General features: G+C 46.7%; 1 protein-coding gene across 2 annotated transcripts in view; it reads right to left on the reverse strand.

The window, feature by feature from the left end:
* MAP3K9 (mitogen-activated protein kinase kinase kinase 9) overlaps positions 1-24,126 on the reverse strand; it is a 77,607-nt gene that overhangs the window by 47,674 nt on the left and 5,807 nt on the right. For both annotated transcript variants that reach the window (XM_045822558.1, XM_045822557.1), the window contains exon 2: positions 23,134-23,547. In XM_045822558.1, the coding sequence (XP_045678514.1) occupies positions 23,134-23,547 (414 nt within the window). The remainder of the gene's footprint in view (positions 1-23,133; positions 23,548-24,126) is intronic.

Here is a 24,126-nt window from a genome sequence, read left to right on the forward strand (position 1 = left end):
AGACTAAATGCTGTACACGTGTTACTTTAAAAATACGTGTCAAAAAGATATAGCAGGCAATTAATAATATATGTGACTATGTTAAAATAAAACACTAGTATACAAAAATACATAGTTTGATCATATTTCTTTTTGTTAAGAATATGCTGTCTGGCCCTGACCAGCGTAGCTCAGTGGGTTGAACATCATCCCACAGCACAAAAGGTTGCTGGTTCAATTCCCGGCCAGGCTCCTGGGTGGAGGCGTGGGAGAGGCAACCAATTAATGTTTCTCTTGCACATCAGTGTTTCTATCCCTCTCTTTCTCCTCCCTTCCCCTCTCTTGGAAAATAAATAAATAAATATATTTTTTAAAAAGGATGTGTTGTCTGCCCATTTATCTATCTATCACAGAGAAAACACCTGAATACTAACAGTAGTTCTGAGCACTGGGGTTTGAGGTGACAAATTTTTCTTTATACTCACCTACAGGTGAAATCATCTAAAACATGTATTTTTGTTAATATAACAGTAAGTCATTTAATAATAACAACAGTGACATTAATTACAGCAGCAGCTACCATGTCTTGTGTGCAGGCCCACTGTGTCCCAGGCATGACAGGAAGAACTTCACACCTGTTCCCTCGTTCATCCTCATGACCAGCCTGCATGGTGAGCAGTGGCAGGCTCATTCTACAGACGGCAAAGCTGGGGCTCAGTGGTAAAGTAACTTTGCCACATCTAAGAAGAGACAGAACCAAAGTTTGAACCCCTGCTCTGGCTTCTATGCCCAAGCTCCTTCCACTCACTATATCACGCTGGCCCCTGCACGTGTGGCTGCAAGTGTAGCAGTCACATCCCTACAAGACTGGTCTCTCCTACGCCACAGTGCATCCCACGCCTTCACTGTATTTGTTGTCTTGGGATGGGCTCATATCGTAAATTTCTTGGGCAGGCACCTCACCGGATCCTATGTCCTCTGTGGACAGAGCCGTCACTAAGAATGGTTTGCTCACAGCAATTCGACAATGGCTACTTCTCACTGGCCAGGACAAGGGGGCATGACTGTCTAGATCTAGAACAAAAGAGAACTGGCAGAGAAGCCACCAAAGCTCAGAGTAAGACCCAGTTCTACCTGAGCCCACTGTCCTTTCCACTGGAACTCGGGGGGCCTCTGAACCCAAACCACCACCGGAGGATTGCTCTGCATTTGTCTAGGGAAGGGAAACAGCCTTCTATATTTAAATAGGAGTGCTTTAGAGAAGTAAAGACTGTGAAGAGCTGGGAAGGTTGGACACCCACATAGGGCTGCCCTGGCAAAGTCTGATGGCAAAAGCTTGCAGGTGGGCAGCACCTCACCAGGCACAGTTTAGGGCAGATGTGCACTGTAAGCACCGTGGCTGAGACAGGACATGAGCTTGGGGGCAGGGCAGGCAACCCTCCTACACCAGCTCTGATGCCGTTTTAGAAGTTTACAGGGTCTCGTGCACACTGGACCCTGTAAACTCAATACCACTGATCATCTTCAAGGCACACACCTCCACGTGGTATATGGAAGCAAAACCACCCGTAAGGTCAGTGGGAAAGCTGAGAAGAGAAAACTTACATGTTCAAAACTGTGAGGATAAGAACTGATAAAGCAGGGGAATCCTAGGATCTGGAAGTTCTGATACCACCATTGGACCTGCATCCTCAAGACAAGTATGTACGTGGTGCTGAACAGCAGCAGGTAGGCCCCATACAGCAAAGCCCAAACGGAAATGTTCTCGATTCAGGATCTCCACTTTGGTTTGCAGAATCCTCTTCCACCGTCCCTTCAGTCACTAGGCGGAAAGGACTAGGACCCGCCCTTGATTGCCTGACCTCTAACTTTTTACCCATCCCTGGGGCCCTGTTGCTTGGCCCACTGCCTATCTCACTATCCCATTCTCAGCGGAATCTTCATTCCTGCCCCACCCACACCAAGCCACCATCCACATCTCTTTGTGCTTTCCCGTGCTGTGTGCCCTACCCCGGGATTCATCCCCAGGCCAGCAGAAAGGGCCTCCGGGGAGTGTTAAGAAAGGCAAAGAAAAAGTGTCAACTCTGAAACAGGAGGAACATTACTCACTGCTCATTCCCCGCAGGAAGAACCATCCTTCACATTCTAAAGTGGAGGGAAAGTTATTTTAGAGAGGGGTATTCACCTTGCTCCATCACAGGCCCTGGGTCAGAAGGTCTCCCCTACAAGACCAGGCCGGTGCTGTTAAAGGCAGTGAGAGTACACTGGGTGGAGTTCTTTCTGAAGCACAAGGGTCAGCCTCTCACCAGATGCTCCCTGCCCCAGCAAGTCACCTCTTGAGATGCCACCTTTGTCCTCGAACCACAAGACCCCACCCTGACAAACTGCAGCACCCACCCTACTCTCTGGGAAAGAGGCACCCCCATGGGTGGAAAGGGAGTTGGGGTTAGCAGAAGCCTCTAAAATACAACCAACATCCAGGATCAGAACTATAAACAAGAGAGAATCCAGGTTGTCATTCCAAGAGATCGGGTCCTCGTGGCTAACATTTCTACCTGAGAATCTACTGACTTTGGCCAATAAAAACTACCAATGGCTTTGGTGATTGGACAAGGTCAGCAGTCACCTACATAAGCAAAAGGGAGGGAAAGAGAGAGTGATAAAGAGTTGATCCTACAAAGAAAAATAGGATGGAACTTTCCTCATCCTCACATCTCCACTTCAATTCACTCTGGCCATAAGTCTACCCCTAAAACCACTATCATCATCACTGCAAGTGTTTACAGAGCACTTACTATGTGCCAGGCACTGTGCTCAGCACTTTACACGCATTATCTCATTTTAGAACCTCATGAGACTGGGTACCGTTTTAATTTCTGTTCACAGACGAAAATGCTGTGGCTGAGTGAAGTGAGGATCCTCCTCAAAGTTCCACAGCCGGGCAGCGGCCCAGCTGGGACAATGGGCTTCAGCTCCCAGGCTCTTAACAAGGACCTCCTTCCACCCCACCCACCCATCTTACTTGAACACCTACTGTGGAGAACTCTGAAAATAACAGATGCAGAGAGAAAGAGACGTCTCAGAAGGGGTCATAGGGCACAGCTGCTATTAGATTTGCAAAGAAGGGCTTGGGCCAGGGGACAGAATCAGGAGAAGGCCACTCTCAGTACGGGGAACAATGTGATTTCAGGCCAAAGGGAAATAAAAACCCTGACACATCTAGGAAAAAGTCCCTGGTAGCTGGAGCAGAGCCTTCATGAAGGGAAGAGGGAGAAGATGGAGCTGGAGCAAAGGGAGGGGCGGGGCTGGAAGAATACAGGCCACACGGAGGAGCCTGGCATCCACCCTGGGGTCCCAGGCAGTTTTTACGCAGGGAGGTGGTATGAGCAGATGTGTGTTTTAGCAAAACGGCACGGCTGCAGTGAGACAGACTGACAGCAAGTACAAACAGGCAGCGAGGACACAACAACCTATTGTAAGTATCCAGGGGAAGGTAGTAAAGAATAAACTAATAAACCCGGAGATGGGGATGATGGGACCAAGAGATGGAGTAATTAATTACGTGCACAGGGAGCAAGAGTGGCCAGCGAATCCTACGGAATCTCCTGGCTTCACATCACTCATTTTTTCTGGCTGGGTACCTGTATGTCACCACTCTTATGGAAAGGCATGGGGGTTCAGTGAGTACAGGGGCTTTTCGAGGTCCACTTCCCCCTGCCTTTGCACCAACACCCACCCACCCACTCTTCCCTTCCAACAGTGACTGGGGCTTCCCATCCCTCTCCACCTGCTCCACAACCACCTTAGGAACATGGTTCCTCTGTTTCCAGTTGGAACCACCAATGCGAGCATTACTAACTGCCCCCATCTGGACCACATGCAGTTCCCTGATGTTCTGAGACCAGACACTACTTGCCAAAGCAGCTCAGTCCTGCATTCATCTGGAATAATGGACTGAGCTTCACATTGCCAGCTGAGGGCATGCAATAGAGAGCTCAGGGAATGGCACAACGAAGAATGAGGCCAGAGGGGACAGGACTGATAAGGGAGCCAGTTCTCAGACGGGCACCTGGGCCTTAAGCACAGTGTTCAGGTAGGCTAGTCAGTTAATAAGGCTGTGCAACTGGGGTCTCAATTCAAACCCAGAGAATACCCAGGGTTCTAGGCCACTCCCAGCTCTGGCCAGCGGGACAAGGGAATAAACACCATAGGAACAAGGGAAAATCAGATGCATTCGAATGGACCAACCTTCATAATGTGCCCACATCTGTGCTTGCCACATGATTCGACGGCATGAGGGGTGGGTGTCTGCTGCCATGTTGGGCTGTAGCATAGTAGTGGACGTGATCGGGAAGTACAATATTTCTAGACTGGTAATGGCTGGTCTCTAGCAGGCACAGCACAATTCACCAGCCTTTCTCATGCTATTTTTCAATGACCCTTTTAAGTAGCCCCAGCTTTCCATGTGAACTTCACTTTCATCTCCTCCCTGGATGCTGTATCCCCTTCCCACCTTCCTCATGCTGCTGCCTTAAGGTTCTCCTGTGGTTAAAACAGAAAAGCCAGCACCGTCTGCCCAGCCAAACCTCCCAGCATGTGTCTGCAGGATGCCTCGCTCTCTCCAACATCCTAAAATAGGGCTATTTCAAAAGATGTCAACTGGGGTCCCTGCAGCTACTGCCATCTTGTGCAAATTAAGCCCAGATTACACAGCTGGTACTCTAGCCCTGTGCTCGTTCAGCCACAGATGCCACCGGCAGGAAACAGAAAGGCAGAGGCAAAGCTTCTGTGCAGCCAGTTTCCTCATGAAAGAACACCTCCCCAAACACCTGTCTGCCCTGAATATTGCCCCCGGCCAGCTCAGCTGGGTGGAGTGGGGCTGCCAGATCCGTGTTGTGCCTTGGACACACGCAGCTACCAAGTGGATAAAAATAATCAAAAAAGAGGTGGCACATCACACCTTTGATGATGCTGTCAATAAAAAGTCGTGCTTCTTTCCTGGCATGTGGGCGAGGGGTGCTGCTGAGGCACAGGCTCTCAGGACCTGTATCCCCAAGACTAGCCACTGGACTCCCTCGGCAGGCATGGCAGGTGACATTTTCCAAATGGCACAACCTCTCCTGTCTTGTATGCTTTTCTCCCATGTGCCTGGACACTCCTCCCACTGAGAGGGGGGTCTCTGCCCCCTCTGCTTGAGTCTGAGTGGGCCGCAGACTCACTTTGGCTACTACAGTGCAGTAGAAGTGACACTGTGTGGCTTCCAAGCCAGACCAGGAAAGATGATGCAGCTTCTACCATATTCACTTATGCCTGAAGCCTTGAGCCACCCTGTGAGAAAGCCAAGAGCCCTGAGTCAGCCACACTTGTGGAGGCGATAGAGGTGGGCACCTCATTGGCACCCCTAACCTTCAAGTCTTCCCAACCCAGGTGTCAGACATGTGTGTGAACAAGCCTTTCTGGCGATTCCTGCCTCCATCTCTGACCTCACCCTGAACCTTCGAATCTTCCCAGCTGAGGCCCCAGACACTGAGGAGCAGGAACCGGCCATTCCTACCACGCCCCTGCCAAAGTCTCCGTGAGCACAATGAACGGGTTCTCATCCGGGGTGGCTTGTTCTGAGCCGCAGTAATGGAACAGTTGGTGACACACTTATCAGTGTGTTCTCCTGCCTGCTGCTACCAAAGCAGCAAATACGGTCACACTTCAGTACTTGTCCGCTTCAGAACTCGTCAAACCCTGTACTCATCGCATTTTGACAAGAAAAAAAAATGTTTCAGCACTCGGCGCTTGCTTAGGACTCGCCGCACTTGCTAAAACTTGTAGGAGGCACACTCTTCACGTTCAGGTTCAGTACTCGTCAGTTTCGGCTCTCATCATGAGTTCTAAAACAAATTAACGACAAGCACCGAGATGCCACCATAGTATTTTTTAAGAAGAAAAGGCTCATTATAGAATTGTACATTTGAAACCTATATAATTTTATTAACCAATGTCAACTCCATTAAATTCAACTAAAATAAATAAAAAACAAACAAATAAGTAAAACAAAAGGCTCCCTTTTATTGAGCATTTACTTTGTGCCAGGTGTTATGCTAAGGGGTATACACACAGTTTCATTTAACACTCATCACAATGCTATAATGAAATACTAAGGTTACCCCCATTTTACAAAGTGGAAATGGCCTCAGAGGTGGAGGACCTTGCGCAGATCTGCCTGACTCGGGGCCCACACTCTGCTCTGCAGCCACTTGCAGGCCAGAGCTATCTCCATATGGAAGACTCAACTAGCAGGGAGCATACACCTGAGTTTCCAGGGAGAGGCCAGTCTATCTGTTCCCTTCTTCCCTGCTACCTGGGAAGGCAGGCATCATGAGCACACCAGGAACTGCTGGGAAAATATTCCATTGTCTTACTTCCTGCCCTTGGGAAAGTCCCTGTAAAGAATGGTCTGAGAATATCTCTTTTTTCCTCAACAGAGACACTCTTACTCTTTCTGGAAGGTCATTATCAGTGACCTTGCCATTCCCAGCCTCTCCTCCAATATACTACATACCAAATCAAGCACCAGGAAGCTTAGAGGAGCCTAAGATTGGCCAGATTCATGGTCCATGCCACCTGGAGCCATGCATATAAAGCCAGGCTCACGGTTACAATCACAGGGCAAGATGTAGCCAGTGGGGGACCTAGTGGGAGGAGTGGGCAGCATCCTAAAGGAAATCAAAATTAGTTGGTCTGTTTCCTTATTTCGTCAGGCATCAGAGGGTTCATAAGGCCCACAGCCACACTTCTTCAAATGCCCTTTTCTCCCACTCATTGCCCTTACACAGAGAGGCTCATAAATTTTCTGCTTAAAATTCCTTTTTATTTATATTTTAAATTCCTTTTTAAGAAGTGTTTCTGCCCTGGCTGGCGTAGCTCAGTGGATTGAGCGTGGGCTGCGAACCAAAGTGTCACAGGTTTGATTCTCAGTCAGGGTACATGCCTGGGTTGCAGGCCATGACCCCCAGCAATCGTGCATTGATGTTTCTTTCTCTCTCTCTTTCTCCTCCCTTTCCTCTCTAAAAATAAATAAATAAAATCTTAAAAAAAAAAAAAAAGAAGTGTTTCTGCCAGGCTGAATTGGAGGCTTCTAGTCCTTGTCCCCCTTCCTCCCACCCATCTCAAAAGCTCAAAAGTACTCGTAGCAAAAAAGTCAAATCTCTGCAGCGACATGGGGGAAGGGAACAGTGGAGAAGCTTTACTGATAATAGTTTGGGGGCTGTTCCACCAGCGATCAATCCAAGTTAAAGCGTTAAAGAATGAATGGTGAAAAATCAACTTTCAACTTTCTCTTTGATAATATTCACCTGAAACTGTAAGGAGGCACCACAGAGCATGCCTAGCTCTCCTCCAAGGGAATGGAATCGCTACGCTGGTCCAACATGGTTCTTCTGGTTGCAAATACCCAGGGGCCTGCTCACCTCCTAGAGGAAAGGGAGCTAAAAGCCACGGGATCTGAACAACCACATGGGGCTCTGCCACTAACAGATGTGTCCGAACGTTTTTGAATGTTCACATTACTCTTCTGGTTAAGAATTTTTAAATGCCATTAAGGAGCATCTATGACTTTAAAATCTATACATACTTCCCTTTTTAAAAAAAAAACAAAACAAAAAAAAAAACCACAACACAAACACAAATGAAAACACGAGTCCAATAAAAGGGAAACTTCTGTATGGCCCAACTTCTGGACGGCTGTGTGTAAGCACCACGGTGGTTCAGGGCCAACATGAACAGAGCAGAGCTGAGGCTACGGGAGGAAAGCTAAGGTTCATGTGGTGCTTTGGGAGGGTCTCTGGGGAAGGAGAAAATGAGAAACTGGCCCTCAGCTCCTGTGCATTTTAGGACCATCGGGTCCAGAGGTGTTAGAGGCCCTGGCTGGAGCAGTGAACGCTATGCCCCCTGCAGTTCCATGCAGGGATGATCTGCCCCACAAAGGCCCCAAGACCAGGTTTAAAGTCAGGGAGTAGCTCATCACACCCAGGCTCTGGTGAGTCTCAGGGGCCACCCCACAGGGCAAGCTGCTGGAAGAGAATCTCCTACCACAGCTTGTTGCCAAGGAACAGAGCAGAAAGAACAGCACACAAGCACTCGACAGCCTGGGATTCAAGTTCCGGCTCCACCATTCTCTAGCTACAGGTTCCTGGGCAAGGCACTAAACCTCTCTGAGCCTTGGTTTCCTCTAATGTAAAATGGGGCTAGCATCACCTCTGCCTGGAATACATTAGACAGATATTGTTTCAAATAAATTCTATAGTACCAAAACCAAAATGTGATTATTCTTTGTCCCATCTCTAGAAATATGGCATAGGGGGTGGGGAGGGATGAAGGCTCATTTCTTGCTGTCACCGTGCGTAACAGGCTAAGGGAAAAAAAAAAACAGATAATGTCACAATACACGACTAATCTTAAATCATCTGAAAAAAGCTTGTGGGAAAAATTTAAGATGGTTTCCCACTGCCATCCATGGGCCTTGATGGTGCCTCTTTCCTTGTCACCAGCTGCTACACACTTGGGATAGAAGAGCTCATTTTATTATTAATTTAATCCAAATAATTAGAATGGGTAGCTCTCTATGGAGGGGAAAAGAGAAATACCAATGGCAGAGAGATTGTTCCTGATCCACCCCGGAATTCCTATCCCTAAGAACAGGTACCAGGACTTGACTACTTAAGAAATAAAAATGTTTTTCAATCCTACTTAAAAAATGGGCAGAAGACCAAAATAAACATTTTTCTAAAGGAGATACACAAAGTGTCAACAGGTATGTGAAAAGATGCTCAACATCACTAATCATCCGGGAGATGCAATTAAGACCACAATGCGCAATCACCTCACACCTGTCAGAGTGGCTATTGTCAACAAAGTCAAGCAATAACAAGGTTGTCCAGGATGGGGAGAAAAAGAAAACCCTTGCATGCTGTTGATGGGAATGTGAATCAGTGCGATAGCCCTGGAAAACAAAGAGAACTAGCACATGACCCAGCAGTTCCACTTCTGAGTACACGCCCAGAGGAAATAAAATCACTATCTGGAAGCAGTATCTGCACCCCCATGTTCACTGCAGCATCATTCGCATAGTTCAGATAAAGCAACAATCTAAGCGTTATCTACAGAGGAATGGATAAAGAAGATGTGGTATGTAAACATATACCGTGCAGTATTAGTCAGCCACGAAAAGAAAACCCTGCCATTTGCCACAACAGGGAGAACCCTGAGGGCATGATGCAGAAGAGACAAGACCTGTATGATATCACGTATATGTGGGAGCTAAAAATGCCAAGCTCACGGAGACAGAGAATGGAGTGGTGGTGGCCAAGGGCCGCGGGTGGGGGAGTGGGGAGACATTGGTCAGAGGGAACAGATGTCCAGTTGTACAGTGAGTGAGTTCCGGGGGCCAAGGTACAGCATGGGGACTATAGTTACCAATACTGCACCACGTATTGGAAAGTTGCTAAGAGAACAGACCTTGCACATTCTCACCACACAAGAAAGGTAATTATGAGGCAATGGAGGGGTTGGCCCTATTGTGGCGATCATTTTGCAATACATATGTCTGTCAAATCATCACCTGGTATACCTTATATTTGTACAATGTTATGTGTTGATTACATCTCCATACAGCTGGGGGGGGAAAAATTAAATGCTTTTACTGGGTTTTTTTCTTCCTGAAAATTAACCCACCTAGAAGAGCATAGGACACTCTTATTCTTCTGCCTAACACAGAGAAGAAAATGACCGAACTCCTGTTGGTGAGCAGGAAAGAGGCAGACTTCACTCCCAAGCTTTGACCCCGGGGCCTTTTACACAGGCCATCCCCATTCCTCGGACGCTGTACACGTCCTCATTCCACCATCGTCCACAGTATGTGCTGGACGTGGCTGGAAAGCCTGGCAGAGTCACAGGCCCCACAGTCAGGGGCTGGGGGTGGCTGGGAGAAAGAACACTGCCCTGAGACTCAGAATTGTCAACGGCACGGCTTTAGGCAAGTCACATAGCTCTCTCAGGTCACCACTCCAAGGCTTCTTTAAGCTCTAACCTTATCGATAAACACAAAAGAAAGTTAAGAATGACTGGAAATTGAAGACTATCACTATTTCCCCCAGCCACCGAGCTTTTCTCCTTCCACTTGGATTTTGAAGGTTAACAGGATGCAGAAACAAAATCATATAATGTGTCCAGACAGCATGTACATTATGACTAAAATGGCAGATGATGAGGAATATAGACAAGAATAGGCAAATCATACATAACAATAAAAATGGTCACATTTGCACAGTGAAATCTGGGATGATTTTTCTCATTTTTCAATGCCAATTTTTCCTGTTACATTGCCTCATAAGGTACATCAGGTTGCAAAGAGTCACAAGAAATTGCAGGGAAAGGTCTTAGATACAACATCCATCACTGCCAGGACCCCACAGCTGCACAGGTATAGAGACAGCCCTGACCTCTACCCCTACCCGACCCCAACGCACTCCCAGAGATGGGAAGCAAGAGCCTTTACAGGTAGGCAACTCCAGAGACAAAGATTAGGCTTTTAATTCTCTGAGCAATTCCAAGGAACACCTTCCTTCAGGGTCCCAACCTTCTGCAAAGTTTATGAAATGGTGAGGTCTGTCCAGAAAAAGTCCAGCCATTGTTAATATACTGAGAATGGCTAGTGCCATATTGATATAACCTGGCAGCAAAGGCGAGTGGACTGGAATGCACGTGTGTGAACAATGACGACTTCACTGTACTAGTCAGTGGGGGCGGTAGACGCCGTTGAGTAAGTATGTGTACTGTGTGGCCATCACATTCAAAATGGCTGAGTGAAGAAAACAATAAATCTGCATCAAATTTTGTGTTAAGCTTGAACATTCCTCCATGGAAATTATTCAGATGATTCAGAAGGCTTTTAGGGACAATGCAGTGCAAAAAAAAGTGTGATACAAAGACTTTGAAGGTGGTCGAGAATCTATTGAAAGTGACCCACGTTCTACAAGGGCTGCAACAAGCAGAACACCTGAGAATGTTGAACGTGTATGGGCTGCAATCAACAAGGATCAGTGACTGGCAGTGCAAGAACTAGAAGCTGACCTGGGGATTCCAAAAACTACTATGTCTGAGATTTTGACGCAGGATCTTGGCATGAAACGTGCCATGGCAAAATTCACTCTGCACCTTCTGCTACAGAGTGAATGTTCCTTCTGCAGAAGGAACACTGTGCTGCAGTTGCTAATGACTTGATTCAAACCGCTACAAATGAACCAAATTCCCTCAACAAGGTCATCACCAGAGATGAATCATGGGTCTATGGCTATGAGTATGATTCGGAAACAAAGACCCAGTCATCCCAATGGAAGTCGCCTGGTTCTCCACCTGAAGAAGGTGCAGCAAAGTCACAGCAAGATCAAGACCATATTAACTGTGTTTTTTGACTAGGAAGGGGTTGTCCATCCTGAGAATGCCTCTCTGAGCCAAACAAATAATAAGGAGTACTACCTCTATGTTTTTCATCAGGTGAAAGATGCAATATGACAAAAAACAGCTGCAGCTATGGGCGACTGGTGATTGGCAGTTTCATCACAACAATGCACCCACTCATGCATCAAGTCTTGTGCAGAGTTTCTGGCAAAACATCGATTACCCAGGTGACTCAGCCCCCTTATGGCCCAGATTTGGTGCCCTGTGATTTCTGGCTTTTCCCAAAAGGGGAAAAGATTTCAGACCTTCAATGAGATTCAGGAAAATACAATGGGACAGCCAATGGCATTCCAGCAAAGGATTTTGCAGAGTGTTCTGAACAGTGGAAGAGATGTCAGGAGAACTGTGTGAGGTCCCAAGGTGCCTACTTTGAAGGGGACTGAGGCATCATTGTCCTACACACAATGTTTCTTGTATCTGGTATCTTCTTTAGTAAATGTCTCTATTTTTCATAGTGCATAGCTGGATACCTTCTGAACAGACCTCATAAAAGCAAGGACTTGACAGAAGCAAACGCAGCTCACTCAATAAAGGATTTTGAGTCGATCCAAAAAAGGACTAGGCACAGGAAAAGCAAGATTTCATAGCAAAATTGGAATTGGGGCTAAGCATCTGGACTGCCATATGCAAAGTCCTACATTAGGCATGATTCAAGGCAGGGGGAGACAGGGAGCAGGGGAAGATGGAAGAAGAAAACACAGTACGTCTGCTGTCAAGAATCCTATTGGGATTCCTGTTTTCATAGAAAAAAACCACCAAAGGAGACCCAACTCCATTTGCTTCTAAGAACCTTAACTCCATTTGCTTCTAAGAAGTAAACTCCGGGGTAGGAAGAAGACTGACTTTTCTTTGTATTTCAATTTTGCTCTATTTTTGACCATGTACATGTATTAATTACATTTTGAATTTTAAAAATCCATAGTGCAATTGGAAAGAATATGTATGACTCAAACACTGAAAATGCAGGTACAAGACACAGTGTACTCAAAAGTACAAGATCACAAATTGTGGATCTAAATACTGAGGGAAGAAATGTAGGCGCTGGACTTACAATAACAATGATCAATATATGGAGTTTTTACCACATGCCAGGCACAGCTAAGAGCTTCACCTAGATTATTTTATGTAATCCTCACTTTACCCTGTAAAATGAGATAGACGGGATTATAATTATTCCCATTTCACATCTGCAGGAGCTAAGGCACAGAGTTTATCATTTGTTCAAGGTCCCAGCTAACAAGGAGCAGAGCCAGGGCTCAAACCCAGTCTTACCCAGAGCTCACGTGGGCTCCTCTCCAATGGGTAGGGGGTTCACATACTAAAGGAGGGGGATCTGAAGGAGGGGGGTTCTGGCATTGTTTGCAGAATGTCTTGAGGGGCATAGTTAATATATGGGAGAAGGCGCAGCACTGGAACCTGTGATGATTAAAACCAAAAACCTTTCTTGAGGGCGCACTAGGCACTGGACACAACCAGATTTGGAATAGCAGTAGGAAGTAAAGAGTTGCTATACAGAGACAAAAAGGGGGTAATCACACGCCATTTTCCTTCCAGAAGAAGACCCTGATTCTCCAAATCTCTTCTACCCTCCCTGAATATTCCAGGCTTAAAAGAGACTGCAACAAGAATGCTAACTTGATTTGGGAAGGCCAGGATGGTTTGAAAAATGACATTCCCTTTGACCTCGGCAGCAGAGAAGGGGGAAAGAGGGAGAGGGAGGGAGAGAGAGGGAGAGAGAGAGAGAGAGAGAGAGAGAGAGAAATATATGGCCTTTCTCCTGAGGCAAAAGCATTTTAATTATCAGCTGAGAGGCCAGCAGAGCCATAAAATTGGCCAGCTGTCCCATTCAATCAGGCCAGAGGCCATAACAAGAGGAGACAGCATTTCTCAGGGGGCCAACCACCACGAGTTAAGCTGGGTCCACAAGAGGCCCAGGCACAGTTGGAAGGGGCTGGTGGGATCAGTACCTTTCTGTGGCTTCAGCGAAAATAAATCTGCCTATTTCAGTGGAAGTGGTAAAACTACACCTGGCTGACTTGAAAGACAGCAGTTTGGGGCTACCTAAAATCCTCATGCAGCTTTAAAAAGGAAAACCCATTATGTCCTGCATATACCTAAAACAACAGGGCATAGAAAGAAGTTTCTACTGCTCCATGGAAAGAGGAAAAAAGTGCACACAGCCCCACTGCTGACTGTGGTTCCTGGGGGACGCACCGTCTTGAAACAGCCCTGCTCTTTTCTGCACTGTCCACATTTTACAGATGAGAGTCCTAGCCACATGCCCAATGCCAGGGGCTCAAGAAATAGCTTAAATTCATGTCTCTCTGACACCCAAGGCAGTGTCCCTTCCATTAGAGCACACTGGTTCCAAAAATCAAGCTTAAGGGGGAAATGCTTTCTTCTGAAATCAAAACCTTCAAATTCCTGCAGAGAATGAAAAGCCCCCAGGAAGGTAGGAAGGAAAGGGATGTGCAATCCACAGCTTTAGTATTTCTCATGTCTGTATCTCACTGTCACAGCCCAAAGGCCTGCAGAGCAAAGTCTCCCTACAAGTGTACTGGTGAGAGAGCAGAGAGGTACATAATACCTAAAGGGTCTTGCGACCCATCTGAAAAAGCCTTATGTCCATTCAGAAAAGTGGGTGGGAGGCCAGGAAGCAAAGCCCTGAGACACGAGGATGCCCATCGCTCAGCGCCAAGGACAGTGGAGGTGTCTGACTACGTCCTGATTGCAGATGCAGGCTGCCCTTGGTTTATTCTGAATCCCCATTAAGATTCATGTGACCGGAGCATCTTCTCTCAGCAAGGCCATCTGTCGTGCCCTGGGCAGCAAAGGGGAAAGGGAGCACCTGTGGGCTCCTGTCAACTGTTTTCTCACTAGGCAAAGATTCCCCACCAGGAGCTTTGCTCCTGCAACAAGAAGCTACGAAATGGGGGAGCCTGGGCACACAGATTCAGAAAGGCCAGGTGGTCGTCACCTACTCCCAAAACACACACATTCACACTTCAGTCACATAATGTCAGTCCTGGGAGGGACAGAGACCATCCCATCCAAACCTCTCATTTCACAAATGAGGAACCTGAGGCCCAGAGAAAGCACAAGATATGCCTGGGGCCACCCAGCCAGTCAGTGCCAAGGGCAGCCCCAGGCCTCTGTCCCTTCCACCGCAGCAACCCTCCTACCTAGGTGCTCAGTTAAAGACCCTTCTAACAGTGTTGGTTCGTAACTTTATCTGAGTCTTGGACTGGTAAAGGCTCTAACCCTATCCCCCCAAATGAACCAACACACATTTTGTCTAGATTCCAGCGGACTCCAGGTTAACGACCCTTCCTTAATAAAAAGAACAATGGTGATTCTCCAAGAAGCTGGTGGGAGTACTGAAGGGGAGTCCAATATAAAGAGACAAGCAATCTGGGGGAAGAGCTACATTTTTCTCTTGTCTCAACCAGACTGCTGACGTCACCACTTTATGTCTCAGGCTCCCTGTCCACAGTGATCCTGTGCCACCTCTCGGAAACGAGGTAAAGCGCCAAGTCAGGAGAGACAGGCAGGTTCCTGTCTTGTCTCCTTAGCAATCATAAAGCACAGATCTTGTCCGTGAGCAATGGCAGCGCCACAGGCCACCTGTGAAAGGTGGAGGTCACTACCTAGCTATTACCAGGTTTGCTTGGAAAGAGAGCCAAGGAAGGGAAGACATAATAGTTTATTTGATTCTCAAGGCAACAATGGCTCGAATCAGTAGAATCAGAGGTCAAGGAGATGAGACTAAAGAAATAGAGGGTGGGGCAAAATTAGGCTTACCGTTGTAAGTACATGAAACAGAGTTTATTCTTGTATTATTATTGTTTGTTAACTACTATATTATTTTCCATATGAACAATTATAAACCTACATTTGCCCCACCCCATATTTAGAAATCAGAGCCCACACTGCTCACTCTGAGCCGACCTGAGCCTTCACTGAGCCTATTTCCCCCAAGCTAATGGCTCAGTCATAGTCCAGGAATATCTACTAAGATTCTCCACACAACACAGTGTTCTGCTCCAACTCTGACACAGGCTTTACAAGTGCCTAAACGTAGCCCAGGGCCCCATGCCACCCCTGCCCCACTGAGTGAGCTACATACAGAGTTAGCAAAGAGGAAGGGAAAGCGGGTGGCACTCCCAAGCAAACTTGGGGAAAATAAAGAAAAACATCCCGCAAAGAGATCAATTTCCCTAATGAAGCCCCTCCAACCACAGGAAAGGATTGAGGCAGGAGACTCCACAGGGAATGGAGTCCCCGGGGACCAAGCTCCTCGCCCCACCTACCGTCAACACTCTGTCTCATTAACTCCTTCTGTCCGGTTCAGGTCCCCTCTCAGCAAAGCCCCCAGCAGGCCCCTCTATTAGTCATTCTCATGGCACCAACATCTTCCCTCCACTGCACGCACCAGCCTCACGACTGTGTCTGGTGTAGCTCACTGTTATATTCCAAACCCACGCGCTCAAACGGACACACAGACGAGGACCACCATTGTGCAGAAGATCGTCACACCCAAGGGAAAAGGGAAAAGCAAGGTTCCCGGACAAAGGTAAAGAACTGAAGACACACTGTGACCTGCAGGCCAGACCTCTTGGCCCCTTCTGTTGAATTATGTCACTTGGCTGGCTGCTTGCTTCATTTTAGCTTTATTCACTTACACATTTCTTTTCACTTGCAGAACATGTCTCTGTATTCACGGAAAATGCTACCCGTCAGTTGAACACAATCCTCTGGGACAGGGCTGGTGGCTGCTAGCTGACGGTTAAGTATAGTCTCCTGCAACTGAACGAGAAATCCAATTCGTTGAGCATTTGTATGCTTTCATCAGGAAAAGTCCTCAAAAACACATCTGTCATCCTCAAACTCTCTGTAAGAGGGAACTTGTAGCAAAGAACCTCAAGGCCAGAAATGGAAAGAATAACAGAGAGAAAATTCAGAAATACCAGAGCCAGGAACTGTTGGAAGTATCTCATTTGGGGATGTGTTCATGGGGCATAGAAAGTCATTTTATGAATCTCTCAAAAAGACAAAGAATTGGGTTCTCTAGCTGATACCTGACTGCCCCCCACCCCCACCATCCACACTGGGAATATTCTATGGTTTTATTTTGTTTTTAAGATTTTATTTATTTATTTTTAGAAGGAAGAAGGGAGGGAGGAAGAGAGGGAGAGAAAAATTGATGTGCGAAAGATACATCAATCAGCTGCCTTTCACATGCCCCCAACTGGGGACCTGGCCCGCAACCCAGGCATGTGCCCTGACTGGGAATCGAACTGGTGACCTTTTGGTTCACAGGCCCATGCTCAACCCACTGAGACACACCAGCCAGGGCTATGGTTTCTATAGGAAGGCTACTATTATGGCTACTCCTCACCGTTTTCTAGGCAAGTCTGTGCCACATTGCTGCTGGCCAGGATGCCTGTGCCTCAGTGGCTTCATCCCTGAGTCAGAAATGTACTCTACCTCAGAAGCAATGTGTGCAAAAACAAGGACATAGAAAGTGGAATCCAGTGAGTGGGTCATGGGTTCCACGAGCCTTGCAGCCAGCAAGCTCGCAGAGTGAAGAAATCCTACACAGGCCTCAGGCGGGGGCTAAAGCCAGTTTCCAAACCAGATGCACACTAGGGATAGAACATTACAGCCGACCAGAGGCCAAGGGCAAGCTGGAACCTCCTCACACAGCGAGAAAGCAGGTCTTCCTCTTCCTTGCCTTGTGGGCACCGAGAGAAGGTCTGAGATGGGCACAAAGCACTTGTGAGCAAAGAACTACGAGGCAGGGGATGCCTTGTAGGCCTCCAGTTGCAAGAGGACCTGCCAATCAAACGACTCAACAAAACTGGACCGGGCACTGTGAGGAACATGACAGGGAAGTCACAAGTTGGAAACAAAAGGAATGCTGAGGTTGGACAAGACAGGCTGGCAGCGGATCCAGGCAGTGCAGAACAGTGGCCTGTTCCAGCAGTGCCTGGCAGGCTGCAACTGGCTGCAGCAGAGACATCGGCCAGTGAGAGTTACTCAGGGCTAGCACCTGGGAGGCGCACACAGAAAGAAGAGGGCAAAGCATTGGAGGTTGGTAACGAATATGCTATAAAAATGCCACACATGACACCCAGAACAGGCTGATGAACTCAGATGTCAGTGAGGATCAAGGACCTTGAGATTATAACGAGGATAAAAAGCAAATTCCATGCAAGTGAGGCATGAGGAACCTTCTCCAACAAGAGAAGGGGAATTTTTACATTTTGAGATCCTGCAAATAGGCCAGTTGAAGTGATACTTCATTCATTCACCCATTCATTCAAGTGCCTGGGACCTAAAGACACAAAATCTATTTAGAGACATAGGGGGTGCTCCTGAGGTCAGATCCACCAAAAACAGGAGGCCAGGGATGCAGTTTGGCAGCCAGCTAGCTGCAGGCCGGCACAGTGTTTTGCTTTGTTTTGCAACGGCCTGTGTTGGGTGGAGCAGACACTCACTTCACCATCACTCCCACCAAGCCCTACATCTTCACACCAGCTGCTTCACAAATTTACTGATCTTGACTGGAAGGCATCTGAGCTTCCAACCACTGGACTAGCAGCTCCAGTCCCCTGTCACCTTAATGTTCTTCTACAGCTGTCAGGTAATATGTGTTTAGCACCAAACAACTACTTAGCATTGACGATAGTGTTGGGCTGTCAGGAAGAAGCAGCAGCCAGTTTTGAGCTGAGCACAAAAAAATGGGTAGGGCTTAAAAAGGCAGAGAGATGAGGTGAAGGCATCCTGAAAGCATGGCTATTCCCACAGCAGGGGTCAGAGTGATAAGAGCCTAGTGGCTGGAAAGTATAGGAGATACACTTTCCAGGGAAAAGGGGAACCAGCCTGGCTTAAGGTGAAAGTACCTTTGAGGAAAAGAGGGAAATAAGGCAACAAAAACCTCATGACAAGACTAAGCTGACGTCCAAAAACAGGAAGGCAGGTGTGGCTGGTCCCAAACCAAATACAGTTCACGGCTCACCTCTGTTCTTTCAACCATGAAATTAAGGACACAGCAATCATACAGTAATGAAATGTGGGTGTTTGGCTCTATGAGCAGAGTAATATCACCTCTAAGTATGTAAAACTGAAGTACTGAAGGGCCGCATGGGATAACGCAGTGGAACACCCCAGCTGCCCAAGAGCAGTGTGCCCACAACGGCGTGGTGATTAGGAACACGAGCGGAGGAGTCAGACTTGGGCTCAAAGTCTGGTGGTAGGACTGGCAGTGACAGCCTAGAGAAATGGCTGACCTCTTCTCAGCCTCACTTTCCTCATCTGTAAAGACACTCACAGTCTTTACTCTGTACGTTTGCTGTGAGAATTAAACGAGAATCCACATAAAATGCTCAGACAGTGCCTGACCCAGAGAGGGCACTCAATATGCATTAGCTGTTGTTGTTAATATTATTATTATTATATAGGGATTTAACTTTGTTGATACAAAATACTGTATCTAAATAGTGGAATACTGGGCAACCTGTAAATGTGAAAGATTATTTACTTATATAAGAAAGTGGCGACAATACACTGACAAGTGGGAGAGGGGAAAGCATGCTATGAGCAATGTTTACTAAGACTTCCTATGCAGGCCCTGAGTGGCGTGGCTGTTGGTTGGGTGTTGTCCGGCAAGCCGGAAGGTCTCCGTTCGATTCCCAGTTGAATGGAGGACATGCCTAAGTTGTGGGTTTGGTCCACAGTCGGGCGCATACTAGAGGCAACAGATCCATGTTTCTCTCCCTCTCTTTCTCCCTCCCTTCCCCTCACTCTAAAAATAAATAAATAAAATCTTTTAAACAAGCTTTCTGGTGCATGATTTGGGAGTGAAAACAAATATGCACAAATGCAAAAACTGAAAAAAACACACTCTTTCACCTCTATGTTTTTTTGTTTCCTAAGAGGAGGAAAAAAGTTATTTAATGATAAAATAAAAGTATAACACTACTTTCACTTTGGGCAGGCCTTTCCATTTTCCAAAGCTTTTTCATATGATCTCGTTTTTACACTAATGTAACTTTTAATGGCCACTCTTCAACTGCTCTTCTGCCAAATGTCTGTAAGTCAAAACCCTGAAATCCATCCACCTACCCCCATAAAGGAAGTCTTTCCTCTAAGAGACTATCTTTCACTAATACTGTTGCTAACAACCAAGCAGCTGGTTTTCCCCAGTCTGATGGAGCAAGGACACATAAATCCATTTTTATAGCCAGCGCTTTAACAGGTCATTTCAAGAAGTGATGTTTAAGTTAATGATGCAACGTGGTAAAGCGGTATAAACCATTAGCTAGATCACCGGTCTGAGCCACACATCCCGGGGCCTGGCTCACCTTGTTTGGCTGTCTGAGGCGAAGTATCCAACACAACGGTTCTTCCCAATGCGTGCCCTGCACTGAGGTTCCATGGTACGCTGCTTCCCCACCAGCCACTCTCTCCCCCTTTCTTGGTAACAGACCTGATTATCAGCTGCACCCACTGCCCCCAGAACAAAATCCCCATCTCCCAGGCCTCTTCTGCACTAGCTACAGCTATGTGATCAATTACATTCGGACCAATCGATGTAGGCAGCTGTGCTGTGCTGAACTTCTGGGAAGTTAGTGGGAGAGAACTCGGCTACAGGAGCACCTCTGAGGTCTGCTCGCCTCTTCCTCCAGGCCCGTGACTTAGACCAAAGAATAGCATCTTGGACTGTAAGGTGACCCCCAAGGATACGAGCAATGGATTGGGATGACAAAGTGCAAAATAGGGACCTGGGTCCCTGACAACACTGTGGAGATGCCCCGAAACCTCCAGACTTCTTTTCAAAGACAAATGAACATGTACCTTGTTTTCACTAGTGTTATTTTGGGGTTTTTTTTAGGTTATGTACAGTCAAACCTAAACACTGCAGATTATATATCAACATAGGATGCCATATGCTATACAGATTTCACTGCCACTAAACAACATATAACTTTTTTAAAGTAGGTGACCAGGATGATAAAATATTTTAATAAATTGCTTTTTTACTGCCCTGGCTGGTGTAGCTCAGTGGATTGAGTGCAGGCTGCGAACCAAAGCATCACAGGTTCAATTCCCAGTCAGGGCACATGCCTGGGTTGCAAGCCATGGCCCCCAGCAACTGCACATTGATGTCTCTCTCTTTCTCCCTCCTTTCCCTCTCTAAAAATAAATAAATAAAATCTTTTAAAATATTGCTTTTTTATTGAACCTTTTGTAACTGCTAGATGTTTATCACTGACTACTTTTTTTCCAACAAAGTCATCCCCCATATATACATACTCTTTTCTTGGGGTTCAAAATCGGCTAATACATGTAATTCACAGAATTCTGCCCTCACATGATACTGACCAAAATCCAACTCCCTGGAGCCCCCTAACAAAACTGAGGGAGACAGGACCGTATCCCCAGGTCTGCAAAGCACAACGAAGTTATGACTCTCCAACTGGAGGCAACAAAGAGCCATAACATCTTTGAAATGACTTCTAAGCCATGTACATGCAGCCATGAAATAAGCATAACAGCGCCATCCAGGCTCACACTGGCCGTGCTGTATACAATCCCAGGCGAACAGCCACCCACAGACAACTGCCAAGGAGGCCCCCACCCCCCCGGGGTGAGACTCACAGCTGGCATCACCAGCAACACTGACCATGCTGCCCAGTGGCTCCAACACGCTGCTGGACATCAATGATCTTGATGAGGTCCTTTAAAATACCGCTCTATGTGTAAGTCCAACACCCGCCACAAGGCACACCTGAAGCTTCCCCCTTGGCAATCCTGAAACTCACTTAAGGATGCGGAAAGGATCAGGGCTTTGTTTCCTGGGTGACAAAATGACGTTCAGATTTCTTGCCATCTCCTGCTGACAGCAGAACCTTGACAAGTTAGCGTTTCCTTCAGAGGAGCTTAGGCTTTCAAACACAAATCTCATAAAAGGGAAAACCTTGTATTCATAGCTTGAAATTACACCTAAATTTAAAACTTCATGGAGGAAATTATTAAGTTTCCTCCATGACAATTCCATCATCCTAGCCCAAGTCTCTAGGGGCTCGATATACAAGGTTAAAGCACTTGACTCAGTTCTCCCAGCATGATAAGGATGTAAGACAAAAGAAAATAAAGACAATTCAGCTTCCATATCATTTTTGTAACAATACATCTTATTATTACCCCATCATCCAAAGCAATCTCTAGGTAGAAATTACTTTGAAAAGGGGTCACCAAAGTTTTAATCTACCTAATACATTTAACCATGTGAGAGTAATCCTAGGGTAAAGAGAATAACGATGGAAGGAAAAGAGAAACCAGGTTTTATTTTATGGAACTTAAATCCTTCACATGCATTACATCTAAAATACACACCTAACGTTCCGTATTCTCTCAAGAATGAATTAAAGGGGAAGAGGGTGCAGGTGGAAGAGGCAAGGGTAACAAAAGCCACTTAAACTAAATTGGAAAGTATATCTATATACCTAAAAACCATATATGCTCTAAAAATGCCAAATGTAAATTGTACTCTCTGAGGGAAAACCTTCCAGGTTATTTTTCTTTCCTTTCTGTTCATCTACACTTTCTAATTTTCGTACAACAAAAACACTTACTACTTACATAATTTTAAACTCATTTCCTTAAACAGATTCACATTAGCATCAGCAGAAAAGTAAGACTTTAGCCTGGAATAGCCCAGAATAAAACGAAGCCTGAAGGATTTCTGGGTTCAAAGCTGAAGGGGTACAGACAGTGAAGTTCCCGGGCCCACGCAACCCCCACAGTCCTAACACCCCCCTAACACCCCCGCACAGGGTGCTCTCAGTATATACCATTTACCACACAGCATAATGAGGAGAAAACACAAATGGCTGCACGAAAGAAGCCTATTTCCAGTTCCTGCTGATTCAGCCAAGGAAAGAGACGGAAGTGTCTACCAACTCACCACTTAATTATGTCTAACACTCGCTTTACAACCCATTTGATGGATTATGGATGTTTAATAAACAGTTCCTTCTCCGTGCCCTGCTATTAAACTCTGGGTAATTATGACAATTAATTAATACTACCCCTAGGCTATCAGGAAGTCTGTAATACTACCAGCCAGGTCATGCTCTCCAAGTCAGACACTGCCACCTGACTCGGCCTTGCAGCTTAAACTACACGCCTCCTCTTCCCTAGTGCCCCTTCTCTGGTGGGCACCTCGGGTTGGGTGTTTGGACAGAAACGCAAACAGGTGGCACAGGTGTGCTTCACCTGATGTTCCATGAAAGAGGAAAACCCCTTTTGTGATTACAGACACACCTCCCTGAAGGGGAAAAATAAAGCTATGCTGTCGTGCGGTGTTTTTGCACACCACATCAGAAGTACACACTGCCGAACCTGCCTGCTAATGTGAGCTCAGAATTACCCCAACCCCTCAGGCGTCTGGTTCTTCTCTCCCTAAACCAATTTTCCCGGCACTCACTCCAGCCCCACATCTCAGCTCAAGGATGGATTGGTTTTAAGCAAGGAGTTTCACTGTCCACTAAGATTCCTTTAGGAATCCACTCCAGCTGAAACCACAGCCTGAGTCGGAATGTGCCCTGAAGCCCCCCAGCCCCCTCCCTCCATACTCACTGTTGCTGGACTTAAGGTCGCGGTGGATGATGGGGACAATCGCCTCATCATGTAAGTAGTTCATGCCTCTGGCAATCTGCACAGCCCAGTTCACCAGGATGTCTGGGGGGATCCTCTTCCCAGATAACACTCTATTCAAAGGTCCTCCACGAGCAAACTCCATGACCAAGCAGAGGTTGGGTTCCTTCAGACACACCCCCCTAAGAGCAATGATGTTGGGGTGCTTCAGCATGGCGAAGAGCTTGGCCTCCTGGCGAACGTTCTCTATGGTCTGGCTGATGTCCTCGTCGGGGTCGTGGCGAGCTGCTTTCACGGCGACCTCGTCCCCTACCCAGAAAGCACGATAGACTTTCCCAAAGCCCCCGATGCCAATAATCTCTTCCAGGGTTAGCTCCGCAAAATCAATCTCTAACACTGAGAAAGAGAAGAAGAAAAAAAAAAAGCAAATCAAAAACATTCTGAAAACACCGTCTAATCACCAATTTACCCAGACAAGTAAACATGGCAAGTGGTCTGTTCCTGTGGCTTTTCTGTCTTCCCACTACAAGGTAAACTCCTGTGGGCAGGAAGTGAGATAAACTTACTCTCTGTGGCGTTATCCGCAGTAACTAGCACATAAACCTTGGGCTACATATGGTGCTGCCATGTGAGCAAAGTGTGATTGTATGTTTTTCTCATGAAAACCCTGTTTTCTGTCTTCTTAGTCTCACTCTCTTTACCCGACTGACTCATGCGCATCTCTCAGGTCTCAGCTTCAATGTCCATTTCCCTAGAGGACCTTTTCCTAACCCCCAACTACATGAGATCAGGCCCCATCAAACACTTCTATAGCAGTCTCTATTTGGCAACACTCAACACAGTTACAATTACTTGTTCAATGCCCGCTGTGCCGCTAGATTGCGAGATCCACAAGGGTGGATTCTGTCTGCCTTATTCACCCCCATACTCATCATGCTGAATATTCAGCAGGTAAAGTAAAATGGATGTTGGGGA

This window comes from Phyllostomus hastatus, unplaced genomic scaffold (assembly GCF_019186645.2).
Source record: "Phyllostomus hastatus isolate PE091 unplaced genomic scaffold, TTU_PhHast_1.1 phas_scaffold_501, whole genome shotgun sequence".
Classification (NCBI taxonomy): Eukaryota; Metazoa; Chordata; class Mammalia; order Chiroptera; family Phyllostomidae; genus Phyllostomus; species Phyllostomus hastatus.